A 14,819-nucleotide genomic window follows, 5' to 3' on the forward strand; every position below is an offset into this window, starting at 1 on the left:
CACACATGCACATGCACAAACATGCACACACACATAAATGCGCACACACACAGATGTGCACACACACACACACACACACAGCAAACAGATGCGAGCGCATTCATACACACAAAGATTGACGCATGCATGGGTGCACACAAACAAACAAAAACACCCAGATGCACACAGACACTCAGGTGTACAAAGACTCACACCCTTAAATATAACACACAATCACACAGTCACACACACACGCACGCACGCACGCACGCACACGAACACACGCGCAGCATAGGCTTGTGCTGGCGTCCCAGTATCACCAGTAGGACTACAGACTGTTGGATGTGAGCCCACTTGAATGGAGATATCAGGAGCATTCAGTGGGACCAACACAATGGGTCTCTCTCCCTCTCTAGCCCTCTCCCTCTCTCTGTCTTTGCTCTCTCTGTCTGTATCTCGCTCACTCTCTTTGTCTCTTTCTCCCTCTCCGTCCATCTATCTCTCTCTCCCTCTCACCCTCTCTCTCTCACTCTCGCTCACTGTCTTTGTCTCTGTTTCTCCTAAATGTGTGTCAATCTTTCTTCTTTCTTTTGTTTCTCTCCCTCTTTCTGTAGCACTCTCGGAACCTCAAGCACGCATGCACACGCTTACATTAAGCACACACACATTACACTCACTCACAGTAAACGCACATACATAATGCAGACACACAAACAAACACGCACATCAAACGTATATACATTACACAGACGCTCACATTGATGGCAAATACATTGCACACACAAACTAACAAAGTAAAAAATCTTTGAAAACGAACACATGCACACTAACATTAAACAAAAAATCATTACAAACAAACATTTACATTAAGCAAAAAGACATCACTCAGTCACACACACATTAGCATTAAGCGATAACATTACCGACACAGACAAACCGACAGACACACACACACCCCCTCTGAGTGCGTCAGGCCACAGCTCCCATCATTAAAGGCATCCATCTTGTCATGCACGCCCCCTCGTGCACTCCCTCGCCGTGCACACCTAATGGACCCGTAACGCCACCTCGCCGCCCGCTGGTTCTGCTCATCAGTCACCTGACGCAGCCCCCCCCCCCCCACGCCCCCCCCTCCCCTTTCTAGCACAATGGCCCTAGAAGCTAGAAGATAGCACGGCGGCGGCGGCGCCAGCGCTATGTAAATGCCGCGCTCAGACGCCCAGGCCCCCTGCCAATTACACAGCGCCCTGTCCTCTGTGCTACGCTATGTTAGGCTAGGCTATTATACACTATGTAGCATCGCTGCTGTAAGCACAGTGAGGGCTAGCGTTGGGCTATGTGTCCGCCGGGGCAGTTGGTTGGTTGGTCGGTTCGGACGTCTCTTCGACTGCTCTCTGGTTTGAAACGGTCGGAACCGGTTCTGGGTCTGGTTCAGTTCAGTTGCTCTATTTGGTTTCCTATGGTGGCGACACAGGGTCCCTTTAGCCCCAGCCTCACCTTGATGATGTCACCACAGCACAGGGTCAGCACGTCACAGCTAGTATGTTAGCAGCGTTAACAAAGCGTAGCGTGTATTACCATATCGTGCTAAAGCCTTATCTCCAAAAGTACATCCAGCAGCTTCCAAAACTCAGTCCGCTTGGGATTCGCCTCCGACTCTATATACGTAGCATTTCACAGCACAAGGAAACATCGTCACATCGCTAGGGTAGCAAGATCGCCTAGCATCATAAGCTTAAGTGAGCAGGATAGCGGAGGTGTTGATTAATGGGCGCTAGCGGAGCTAGCACGCTAGCTCTAATCTACGCATAGCCATTCAGATAGGGCCAGTGGTGTAGACACAGGTTTAATCACGTCCAATCACTCAATCAATCAATCACTTACTCACTTATTCACACAGTGACAGACAAAGTGAGAGTGATGAAAAGGCCTCACCTTTTGTGACAGAGGTAAGACTGTATATTATATCTGTCTTTGTCAACATAAGGGTTCAGTACTTCAGGAGAGAGAGAGAGAGAGAGAGAGAGAGAGAGAGAGAGAGAGAGAGAGAGAGAGAGAGAGAGAGAGAGAGAGAGAGAGAGAGAGAGAGAGAGAGAGAGAGAGAGAGAGAGAGAGAGAGAGAGAGAGAGAGAGAGAGAGAGAGAGAGAGAGAGAGAGAGAGAGAGAGAGAGAGAGAGAGAGAGAGAGAACTGGGACCTGGTTAGACACAGTGGGAGGAGACCTGTATGCATCGACAGAGCACAGTCACACCCGCGTTCCCATGAGCAATTACACACTCTGCTGAACCTCCTGCTCCTCTGCTAATGTCCACTCTTCTTCTGCTCTCTGTGTGTGTGTGTGTGTGTGTGTGTCTGTGAATAGGTTGGTTTGGACGCTGAGTTAGCGACCAAACAGCTAGTTGCCGCAGCGATTATAGCAGGGAGTGTGTATTTGTGTGTGGGTTTCTGTGTGAGACAGAAAGTTTGAGCAAGGGACACGGCGATGAAGAGAGAGAGATGAATAGAATACATGAATAGAATTGTATGAGGGAGAGATAAGGTGAGAGATGGAATAAAAGAGAGAGGTGACAGGTTTGGATTCCTTTGTGTGATCTATCCATTCATTCTCTGTCCCTTACTCTCTCACTCTCCAACTCCCCCCTCTCTCTCTCTCCATCTCCCTCTATCTCTCTCCCCCCCTCTCTCTCTCTCCATCTCCCTCTCTATATCCCCCTCTCTCTCCATCTAAGTAAGTAATTATTTAACCTCCCCCCTCTCTTTCTCCATTTCCTTCTCTCTAACTATCTCCCCCCTCGCTCTCGATCTCCCTCCATCTCTCTCCCCCTCCCTCCCTCTCTATCTCCCCCCTCTCCATCTCCCTCTTTATCCTTCATTTAGTTATACTGCCTCCCCCCTGCCACACTTCCTCTCTGTGCCCACTCTCCCTCCCCCTTTCACCCCTTCTCGTCCCCTCTTTCTCGTTCTTACCCCTTGCTCAATCTCCTCTTCTCTCCACCCTCCCTCTCACCCCTCTCTCTCCTCTCACCCCTCCCTCTCTCACCCCTCTCTCTCCTCTCACCCCTCCCTCTCTCTCCCCTCTTCTCCCTCTCCCTCTCTCTCTCACCCCTCTCTCTCCTCTCACCCCTCCCTCTCTCTCCCCTCTTATCCCTCTCCCTCCCTCTCTCACCCCTCTCTCTCCCTTCCTCACCCCCCTCCAGAGTAATTCCATAATAATGCTCGAATGACACTGAGCCTAATGATTGAATTCATTAGACGTGCACCACCACACACACACACACACACACACACACACACACACACACACACAGACACACACACACACACACACACACACACACACACACACACACACACACACACACACACACACACACACACACACACACACACACACACACACACACACACACACACACACGACACACACACACACACTTCATAAACACACACAGGAAACATGCGTGTTCCTTCTATTCAGAAGACAGCTGTCAAATGCAATTGTTGTTATAATAGAGGGAAGGAGGGAGGCATGGGAGGGGAGAGGAGGGGAGAGAGAGGGGAGCGAGAGAGATAAAGGGTGGAAGTGAGATAGCTGGAGAGGGAGCAAGCCATCGGAAAGAGAGAGGGAGAGGGAGAGTTTTCATGTAAAGTACGTTGTCGCCTGCAGGGCTACAACACAGATTAATACGGCTTCAATCAAGTGTGTGTGTGTGTGTGTGTGTGTGTGTGTGTGTGTGTGTGTGTGTGTGTGTGTGTGTGTGTGTGTGTGTGTGTGTGTGTGTGTGTGTGTGTGTGTGTGTGTGTGTGTGTGTGTTGTCGTCAGTGTAGTTCAATTGAAAGTGCCTTCTCGTCATGGAAATTGGATAAAACTTTTCTTTAAATGCTATTACTTGTATCTCTCTCTCTGTCTCTCTCTCTCTCTGTCTTCTCTCTGCGGTTTTTCCGTTGGATGTATTGTAGAATTTGACTAGACGTAGGTGCATTTGTTTTGTTCCAAGGTTTGAAGGTTATTTGTTTCTATCATAAGGTTGCGGGTTTGAATTGGGCCTTTGGTTTGTTAGTTAACTCTTTATCGCTGATCGGTGAATGATGATGGTTTAAAATATGGAAGTCACTTCACTCTGTTGTATCAATTGTATAATTTTCTTAAAGGACAATTCCGGTATTTTGAACATTGAGCCTCCTTTCTGGTTCGTCTAGGATGAAATAGAGTGGTTGACACCGAGATTTTTACTACTATCAACAAGTATCGTAATGCAATACCGTTTCTGTCGTGTTTTATTTGGCATTTTGTAAATCCATTGATTTCGGTTGGAAGACTCATTGCTCGTTGACCGGAAAGGGGCTGGTTGTAGCCTTTTCGCTCGGTTCTCCGTCTCAACAGTAGGGCTAAAACAGAGCCGAAAGACTACAACAAGCCCCCCTTTCCATTTCCGGTCAACGAGCAATGAGTCTTCAAACCGAAATCAATGGATGTACAAAATGCCAAATAAAACATGACAGAAACTGTATTTCGCTGCGATACTTGATTTGGAACATCAACGAACACCACTAATCACTCGCATTGTTTTAAGGACAGGTTTGTGAATGCCCGTAGCAAGCCATTGTGAAGGAGGCAGGGGTCAAAATTAGCCAAATTCCCGAGACAGGACCAATAGTCCAAATTTCGGTGTCAACCACTCTATTTCATCCTAGACAAACCAGAAAGGGGGCTCAATGTTCAAAGTACCGGAATTGTTCTTTAAGTACAATGTTGGTTTCAAGACTGAATCGTTGGAAATTGTCGAATTTAAATAAATAACACAATATTTTGCTTTCTCCCCTCCCTCCCAACTCCCTCCCCCTATCTCCTTCTCCTCTCCCTCCCCCCCTCTCTCCCCCTTCCCCTATCTCACTCTCGCCTCGACCCTCTCCCCCCCCTCCCTCTCCCCCTTCCTCCCTATCCCTCTCTCTCGCCTTGACCCTCTCCCTACCCCCCCCCTCCCTCCCCCCCTCTCTCTCCCCTCAGAAGCTGGAGGAGGAGGAGCTGGTCCTGACCCCGGACGGGACCCGGGAGTTCCTGACCTTCGAGATCCCGCTGAGCGACTCGGGTTCTGCCGGGCTGGGGGTCAGCGTGAAGGGGAACCGCTCCAAGGACAACCACGCCGACCTCGGCATCTTCGTCAAGTCCATCATCAACGGGGGCGCCGCTTGCAAGGTAGGACGCCTCCGAGAATTCACTGCGTTTTTGTGTCGCACGTGATGCTTGCGAGGTAGGGGTCTCATGCCTGGTTCTTCCGGTGTCACCTCCTTTGTCCCATCCTGGGTCACTTCCTGCCTCATTTCCTGTGTCACGTCCTGGAACACTTCCTGTGCGACTTCCTGTGTGACTTCCTGTCTCACTTCCTGTGCCACTTCCTGCGCCCCCAGGACGGCCGGCTGCGGGTCAACGACCAGCTGATCGCGGTGAACGCCGAGTCCCTACTTGGCAAGACCAACCAGGACGCCATGGAGACGCTGCGCAAGTCCATGTCCACCGAGGGCAACAAGAGGGGCATGATCCAGCTCATCATCGCCCGGCGCGTCCCCAAGCACGGAGAGGTAGGGCCCCGACCCCAGCCTGACCACTCACTGTGTGTCTCTGTGGGGATTAGGTTCAGTTCTTTGTGTGTGTGTGTGAATGAGGTTCAGTTGTGTGTGTGTGTGTGTGTGTGTGTGTGTGTGTGTGTGTGTGTGTGTGTGTGTGTGTGTGTGTGTGTGTGTGTGTGTGTGTGTGTGTGTGTGTGTGTGTGTGTGTGTGTGTGTGTGCGTGCGCCTTTTGTGTCTGCACTGTATGATCACAATAGTTCCCATACTTTTGGGCGTTTAAATCTCTGGCGATGGACGTTGGCATTAGCGTCATGTTGTGCTCCGTGGCGATGGGCTTTTTAGAGGAGAGAGGTCAAGAGATGAAACCCGCAAGGCATCATAGCCCCACGCCAGGCTCCGCCCACACCAGGCCCCGCAAATGCTAGGCCCCGCCCACGCCAGGCCCCGCCCACGCCAGGCCCCGCCCACGTGATACCTTGCTGTGCTCCGAGCGCCCCGGGTTCTCCGTTCAGACCAGGGAACCCAGGTGTAGTGGTTCAGTTTCTGGTTCCTCGGACGTCTCTGCTGTTCTGTCCTCAGCCCCCAGCAAGGGCTTCTGGGAAATAAAACGCTGGAACCCGATTAAATAATAACAGCAGCGGCCACCACGCACACGCCCCCTCCACACTGCTCCCTGGGTGGGTGTCTGTTTGTGTCTGGGTGGGTGGGTGCGTGTATGCCTGTGTGCTTGTGTGTGTATATATGCCTGTGTGTATGCGTGTAAGCCTGTGTGTGTGTGCTTGTGTGTGTGTGTGTGTGTGTGTGTAGAGTGTAGTTGGGTGTAAGTGTATTAGGATGTGTGTGGCCACTTTGTGTTGTGTATATAAACGGTGTCTGCGTTTACTTTATAGATCAGTGTGTGGTGCTGCTGGGTTTCTTCCTCTGTCTGGACGCTTTATTGATCCAATCTGGAGGCACGCATGGCTGGAGCAGCCGGGTGTGTGTGTGTGTGTGTGTGTCAGACCGCATACCTTCCCAGCATGAAGGCTATCACACCTGTACCTCTCTCTCTGTCTCTCTCTCTCTCTCTCTCTCTCTCTCTCTCTCTCTCTCTCTCTCTCTCTCTCTCTCTCTCTCTCTCTCTCTCTCTCTCTCTCTCTCTCTCTCTCTCTCTCTCTCTCTCTCTCTCTCTCTCTCTCTCTCTCTCTCTCTCTCTCTCTCTCTCTCTCTCTCTCTCTCTCTCTCTCGCTTTCCCCCCCCCCCCCCCCCCCCCCCCCCTAATCAGTATTCGTGTCCAGTCAGCCTGCCTTCCTCTTCAGTAATTATAGAGCTGAATATTCAGCCGCCAGCAAACAGCCAATCCCCCGGGGTTATTACCCACCTGCACCCCCCCCTCTCAGCCTGGCCACTTCATTACCCAGGAGCCACGCCCCCTCGGCGTCGCCATGGGAACCCACGTTCCTCTGAGCAGGGCTGTTGGTTCCGTAGGTTCTGAGTCGATGGTTTGATGCGTAAATGGTTTGCGCTTCACGACTTCCTAACTTTTCGTACTATTGGCTGTTGGACTATAAATATTCATATATCACAAGGTGGTTTTATTTATATCTTCAATACAACCAAATGAGAAAAGGGGGAAAGGAAAATGAATGCTAACATCGAAAAACAACAACTATTAACAATAAACAACAATTAAATCGACAAATAACGATCTCTAATTATTATTATTAAGAAGATCGCCAAATTATTATTTGTCTTCAGCAAGAACTGAAGACAAATTTCTTCAGTTGGAAACATTTCAACAGATCTGTAAGAATCTCAGTTCTCTTCCTCTTTAAATATACTCTAACCATACTCTCAGTTTTCTCTAACTATACTTTAACTATACTTTCACTATTCTCATTATACTCTCACTATACGCTCACTCTACTCTCATTATACTATCACTATACTCTAACTACACTCTAACTATTCGCTCACTACTCTAACTATACTCTCACTATACTCTCACTATACGCTCACGCTACTCTCACTATATTCTAACGAAACTCTATACTCTCATAATAATCCTGTTAGTACTGAACCCCTGGTAGATGACCCTGATGGTCTGTGTCAGGGTCTCGTACCCCGATCAGGCAGGTCTGTAGGTATGCTAACGCTACACACGCTCAGAACAACCTCAACAGGAGGTTTTTCAAAGTAAAAGTCCTGTCTCTTCTGGAACGTAGCGTCAGCATTCTGCTCAGGACCGCAGGATGTTTCCAGAGTGAGACTGACTGTTTACTCAGAGGTTACCACGGCAACCATGCACCATGGCGACAGAGCTCTGTCTCTCTTTCTTTTTCTCTCTCTCTCTCTCTCTCTCTCTCTCTCTCTCTCTCTCTCTCTCTCTCTCTCTCTCTCTCTCTCTCTCTCTCTCTCTCTCTCTCTCTCTCTTACCTTTAAGAGTGATCCTATTAGCTCTGGAGTGGATAGCCCCGCCGCGGCGTGGCTATTGATTAGGCTAATTTGGTCACAGTATCGATCGCGTTATCGCTGTCCGTCCAGGGCCAGTCGTCATTGTAATTGTTGGTAATTGTTGTGGCTGGGGCTGTCACCACACAGCAGGGGGTCAATACCCATCCCAGGGACACACACACACACACAAACACACACACACACATACACACTACACACTTTATCTCGAAGTGACGGGTCACTTCCTGTCGGCCTAATTGAGCTGAGTGTCATCTCCTTCCCGAGGGACACGAGGATGCTAGCTGGCTATCATGTGCCTCAGCTGACACTATAGCCAGCAGCGCTCTATTGGAAATCAATGCTCAGTTAGCCTAGCTGCTACGCTAGTAGATTTAGTGACTTCCTGTTATTATCCAATTTCCATTCTTCTTAGAGGGAAATAATTGTCAATTCATGAAACGTTGTGATTTAACTTAAACAATCCGGTCGCTCTGTCCGCTGTTTGGAACAGCTCAAGGGTTCGGTTGCATTTGAACTCCCGACGGTTTTGACGCGAAAATAAGCTAACATAATTACATGTCTGTTCTTTCATAGCTTTTTCATTCATACTTTTCTTTATGATTATAACAACCGTTAGTTTAAGGTTGTTATCGTCTACACATTTTGCAGTGCTCTAAATGAAGGAGCTCCAGCAGAGTGCAGTTCACTTACCGGCCAGAGGGGGCAATGATGAGGCGCAATGTCTCTTTCTTACACCTTTATGTACCGTTGACTGTTGAATTTTGTGTGTTATCATTTATTGTTGTTTTTTTGGAAGATTGCAGAATTGCATTTCCTTTTTCACATACAATCATGCATTCACACAGCATACAACAAGAAGAAAACATTAAGAGGAAATGAAAATCATTACTTGATTTAAGTTGGTTAATATTATTATTATTATTCTAATCATTTGTTATTTTGCATTTTTGTGAGATACTGCATATGATCAAGATGAACAGAAGATTCACGTTTTAAATATGCTGTTCGTCTCCCCCCTCATTCCCTCCCCCTCTCCCCTCCCCCGCCCCCCCAGCTGGACCCCCCCGGCAGTCCGCACGCCTCCCAGCAGGCCTTCAGCTCCTCGCTGGACGACCACGAGCGCCGCATCTCCCACTCGCTGTACGGGGGCCTGGAGGGTCTGGATGACAACCTGCTGCCCCGCCCCGGGGGGGCCCTGCCCCGCACCGCCGGTAAGCCCCGCCCCAGCGCAACCCCCCCAACACACTTCCTGTACCCTTTCCAAGAGCCAATCACGTCTTGCTACCTAGCTCACCATAAACCGTGTCAAACAGGGTGTGTGTGTGTGTGTGTGTGTGTGTGTGTGTGTGTGTCGGAGGGCTCGAAAGCCCCCCCGGGCTTTGGGCGGGTATTGATGATGTCATCAGCCCGCGACCAGGCCGTCGTGAGTGGAGGCGGGAGAAAAGCTCCTCCCATTGATCATCACCTGAACGGCACATTAGACGCGTCGGCCGCCGGGTTTCACTCAGAATAACAGGTTGTGGGTTTGAATCCCGGGGGTGGGCGCCGGTACTAGCCCCGCCCCCTCGCCCATCGATCCTCCGCCTCCATCTATTATTTCATGGCTGTTTTATTTAATCCCCGGGCCGGGCGGCGAGCGCGGACATCTAATGAATAGAGAGCGTGTGTTTCCCTAGCCACCTGTATAATTCATATTCCTTCATTATCTCCTCGTTCATCTCCTCTCCTTCCCGCTCTCCGCTCTCCTCGCCGCCGCGGCCGCTAATTCATCAGATTTATGTCCGGACCCCGGCCCGCTCGTCCTCAGGGCCGTTACTCTTGTGTGTGCTTTTAAAATAAAGTGCAATTTTATAAATCATGAGTGAAAACACTACTTAGACCAAGTGTGTGTGTGTGTGTGTGTGTGTGTGTGTGTGTGTGTGTGTGTGTGTGTGTGTGTGTGTGTGTGTGTGTGTGTGTGTGTGTGTGTGTGTGTGTATGTGTGGAGGTGATGTAAGGACACTGATTCGGCCTTGATTTTACAGTGAGTGTCATTGGGGGAGAAAGAGAGAGATTTATCCACAGAGAGATTAATGGAATGCGGCCTTCCCTCTAAAACCATTACCCGATGACACCGGTGATCACAAGATTTGGAACTCGCCGAAATGTTGTTGAATTGCGTCATAACTCTAACTAAGAACAGCAGCTCTTTATTTCAAACTGTCAATCACTGTGAGGAATGCTGTTCACTATGTAGTCATGTTAAGGAGCAGGTAGGGTTTAGAAAGTACAGAGAAGGGTAATTTAGGAGCGATTAGGGGTTATCTTGTTCTAGGATGACTACATGTTTGCCTTTGGAAACTGGGTATCCAACCCAGAACCCTGGCACTTAGCACTAGGGTTGAGCACCGAAACTCGGTTCCAGTAGGGAACCGGTTCCGACGTAAACGGTTGTAACGAGATCGAATAAGAACGCACATTTCGGTTCCTCATAACGGTGCCTGACGTTTTTTAACACCCCCTGTCCCGCCCCCATGGTGTTGCGGCGTCAACTTGCGTTAGTGCTGGGCGCTATACCGGTTCTCACTGAATGACGGTGTGTATATTCGTTAGGATATGATTTTTTTATATAGCCTACCGCCATACCGGTGTATTTGATTGCAACGTTCGGAACGCAGCGCTGTGCGACTCTGTTTCAGACGGGACCCTTCTCAATGTTGCGCTAAACACGCATGGTACGACTACGACTTTCTTTATAGGTCCATGACTGCGAGGCGTGGTATTTCAGGCCAACTGGTAAAAGACTGTGTCACGGCTTTCAAACATATAAACCATAAAGCCTATGGGCGCCTCGAGACTCGGGACGGACTTGTCAACGCGCTGTGGCATCGCTTACTTGATGTTGTTTTGATTGAAGATCGGCAGGTTGTGGTGGGTGGACGTGAATGAACGTGTGCGTGTGTGTGTGTGTGTGTGTGTGTGTGTGTGTGTGTGTGTGTGTGTGTGTGTGTGTGTGTGTGTGTGTGTGTGTGTGTGTGTGTGTGTGTGTGTGTGTGTGTGTGTGTTGCGAGCGAATGTAATTTTAAAGTAACAAACAAACAAACTCAAAATCCGATGCATGCATCCAAAAACTTCAAATGTGCTGTTCAAAAACCAAATAAACAATCAAAAACAGAGTCGTTATTTGCTTCAAATACTTTTTCTTTTCAAAACTTGGGAATTAATACAGCGCGGTACCGAGCGGTTGAAAACAATGTTGGCGTCTCCTGTGGCTGCCTTGCGCACATGAGTTATACTACTTAATAAGACTTTGGCAGTAATGTCGCGCCATGATGCGTGCCTGCCTGCTTTCAGTGAGTAATTAAAATTATTTGTAATTTTAAAAAGATATGTATCAGTCACAGCACTCACAGCAGCCTCTTCTGGTAAGTCGAGTAATTGAATGCCAACCGTAAATCTTGCATATCAAGTAGGCTTCAACTCAGTGTCCGCTGACTTTCTGCTTAATGCAAGTGTGTGCCGTTTAGTTTTTTTTATGTACCGGTTTGAGAACCGTTTGAAAAGTACAGAGTAGGCACCGGTATCGGATAAAACCCAAACGATACCCAACCCTACTTAGCACTAGACTGTTGAGCCCCAGAAGGTAAAGACAGTGTGAACCTTCCCCGGCTCAGACGGTAGTTCCTCCCTGTGTTCCGCTCGTTAGTGCTACCTCTGGGGTCGTGCTAATTAGTAAATGCTTCTGATTGGTTTACAAACAGCAGGGGTGGGGCTTTTTCACCTGGGTTCCAGCGACTAGAAGGGGGGGGGGGAGGAGCCTAATGTAATTACCCTCCAGCTTCCCGCTAATGAAAATAATAACCAGGCAGCCAAACCTCATCACCGAGCTCAGTGATGTGGTTGTGTGAGGGGGGAGGGGCTGAGGTGGAGGTTAGTCTGTCCTCCGCTGGAAGGGGAGGGGGGGCCCCTCATCAACAATCGCATAGGCGACACAAAGCCGGAACGCTGAGTGAGTGAGTGCGTGCAAGAATGCTTGCGTGAGTGAGAGAGAGAGAGAGAGAGAGAGAGAGCGAGCGTGTGAGTGAGCCAGTGAGCGAGTGTGTGCGTGGACGTGCGTGCGTGAGCGAGTGAGTGCTCTCTGCCGGATGGCGTTCATTAATAACTCAGGTGTTGGCCGGGGTTCCGCTTCCTGCTAATCAGCGTCTGATTGGTTCCCCCGTTTTGCTGTGAATGTCAACAACAACAACAACAACAACAACAACAGAATGAGACGTCCTCTGTTCAGGGGGGTCACCTGCCGAGGTGAGATGGAGGTCGTGGTGCGAGGCTGAGAGCCTCTGTGGTTGTCAAAGGTAGGCTGGACAGGCAGACAGGCAGACAGTGAGGCAGGCAGACAGACAGGCAGGCGGACAGACGGGATGACAAGTGGTGAGACAGAGACAGCATGAGCTTAACTTTAACATCAGACCATAATAACCACAGCCTACTGGGCCGCCAGACCATAATAACCACAGCCTACTGGACCGCCAGACCATAATAACCACCCCACGCCCTGCAGCGACCCGTCTCATATCGGCTGACCGGGTTCATAAACAGGGCATGACCCTTGGCCTCAAGGTCAAACCACAGTGTAATCTCCTGAATTGCCGTGGTTACGGTCGTCATGGCGGCTGGAGGATTTCATCTCTAATCTTCGGGATGAGCAGAACTTTACCTTAGAGTTAGCGTACTGATGGAATTATAATATTGAGCAGCACTCCTCCCTGATTGGTCGGCTGCCAACGTCTGTCCAGTAATGAGATTTACTTTGACGTCGTTTTATGGGAATATTGAAGTATTTTGTGTTAGGGGATTTTATTTTTAAGAAAACTGACCTCCTGCTTTCAATCCCTTATTCATTTTCTCTTCCTGCTTCAACTATCTCTCTCCGACTCCATCCGGATTACTGTCTCTCTTTGTCTCTCGCTCTCTTTTTACCTCTACCTCCCTCCCACCCTCCCCCTCTCCCTCCCTCCCTCCCCCTATCCCTGGCATCGCCCACTGCTCTCCGCTGCCATGGCGATAGGAGGGATGAGAGCTCATGTCCAGTGGCGTTATGCTAATGAGCGGCGATGCAGACGTAGAAACAGTCCTCCTCCTCCTCCTCTTCCTCATGGTCTGGTTCAGAAGGTCTCTCCTCCTCCTGCTCTCCTCCTCCTCCTCCTCCTCCTCTTGCTCCTCCTCCTCCTCCTCACCGTCTGGTTCAGAAGGTCTCTCCTCCTCCTCCTCCTCCTCCTGCTCTCCTCCTCCTCCTCCTCCTCCTCCTCTTCCTCATGGTCTGGTTCAGAAGCTCTCTCCTCCTCCACCTCCTGGTCTGGTCAGCAGGCCTCTGATTGGTCAGTGTGTTGTGCCCCTGGGTCCACTCCGTCTGTCCGCCTCAGAGTGTTTTTGAGTGTGAGTCTGAACAGCTAGCTCGTCGCGCTCCAGCTGGGCTAGCTGACGGCCCATTGGTCGGCTGCCCGGTGGCTCATACAGGTCCTCATACACAGTGTCTCTCATGAGATAGGTGTGTGTGTGTGTGTGTGTGTTTGTGTATGTGCGTGTGTGTGTGTTTGAGTGACAGGTCCAGGGTTCCCTGAGCTCCCTGATGATCCCAAAACAAATCAGAAAACTGAATTGAAAACTCCACCGCTCCTCTTCCCCCACCTTCTCATTCCTTCTCCCCCACCTCCTCCTCCTCCTTTCCCCCTCTCCTACTCCTCCTCCTCCTCTATGTCCTCAGCTCCAGAATAAACATCAGAGTCTCCTCCTGAATATCAATAGCGGCTCCTTAAGCCTCTCCTTTCAGAGCGGCTCCTTTCAGAGGCTGCTCCTGCCTCCAGCTCCCCTCCCCTCCTCTGTTCTATTCCGTTCTGTTCTCCCTCCTCTCTGTGTGGAGCGTGTCCATCTTGAATGAACCACCGTGTTTTGAGTCCAACGGCAGACTCTGCAAGCTGATTGGCCACCGGGGCTTTCCAAACAACAACACAGTGTTTTAGAGATGAGACGATGGTCTTAGGGCCAGGAGGAGGTGGAGGAGGAGGAGGATGAGAGGGTCTGAGTAGGAGGAGGAGAGGGAGGAGGAGGAGGGGTCATAACGTGGTACCGCTGAACAGAACAGGAAGCAGTTTGTCTTGTTTGTTTTGATATGATTCTGCCTCAAAAGCGGTAGGACCAGCATCAGGTGTTTTCCTCGGGGCTGACTGGGAGAGGTCTAATATGGTAATGAGATCATTTGGTGTGCGTGGCCTGGTCCGCAGCTGACATCAGGAGAGGAGGAAATGAGGTAACGGCTTCAGGTCCCCCTCAACAGGAAGTGAGGTCACATCATTGGTTCTGATCCCTCTCTCAACTGGAAGTGAGGTGACATCAAGGGTTTGGATCCCTCGTTCAACAGGAAGTGAGGTCACATCATGGGGTCAGATCCCTCTCTCAACCGGATGTGTGGTCACATCACGCGTTTGGATCCCTCGCCCAACTGGACGTGAGGTCACATCATGGGTTCGGATCCCTAGCTAAACAGGAAGTGAGGTCACATAATGGGTTCGGATCCCTAGCTAAACAGGACGTGAGGTCACATCATGGGTTTGGATCCCTCGCTCAACAGGAAGTGAGGTCACATCATGGGTTCAGATCCCTGTCTCGACAGGAAGTGAGAGGTCAGACCAGTGAGATTATCCGTTGCGGGAAGGAAGACATGTTGAAGTCCCTCTCCTGCACTGTAAAGATTGAACCATGCGTGAGCAAGCGTTCTGTACCAGACCTTAGTTAACCCCGTCAGACGCGCCCCACAGACCCCCGATCGGGGAACACGGGTTCCGT

At 50.0% G+C, this 14,819-nt stretch overlaps 1 protein-coding gene across 6 annotated transcripts in view; it reads left to right on the plus strand.

Annotated features, from left to right (window-relative positions):
* pard3ab (par-3 family cell polarity regulator alpha, b) overlaps positions 1 to 14,819 on the plus strand; it is a 123,874-nt gene that overhangs the window by 58,338 nt on the left and 50,717 nt on the right. For 5 of the 6 annotated variants that reach the window (XM_030363611.1, XM_030363609.1, XM_030363612.1 and 2 more), the window contains exons 13-15: positions 4,987 to 5,175; positions 5,388 to 5,558; positions 9,055 to 9,211. In XM_030363611.1, coding sequence (XP_030219471.1) covers positions 4,987 to 5,175; positions 5,388 to 5,558; positions 9,055 to 9,211 — 517 coding nt within the window. The remainder of the gene's footprint in view (positions 1 to 4,986; positions 5,176 to 5,387; positions 5,559 to 9,054; positions 9,212 to 14,819) is intronic. The other variant, XM_030363608.1, reaches the window with a different exon arrangement.

The sequence above is a fragment of the Gadus morhua genome, chromosome 8, assembly GCF_902167405.1.
Source record: "Gadus morhua chromosome 8, gadMor3.0, whole genome shotgun sequence".
Taxonomy (NCBI): domain Eukaryota; kingdom Metazoa; phylum Chordata; class Actinopteri; order Gadiformes; family Gadidae; genus Gadus; species Gadus morhua.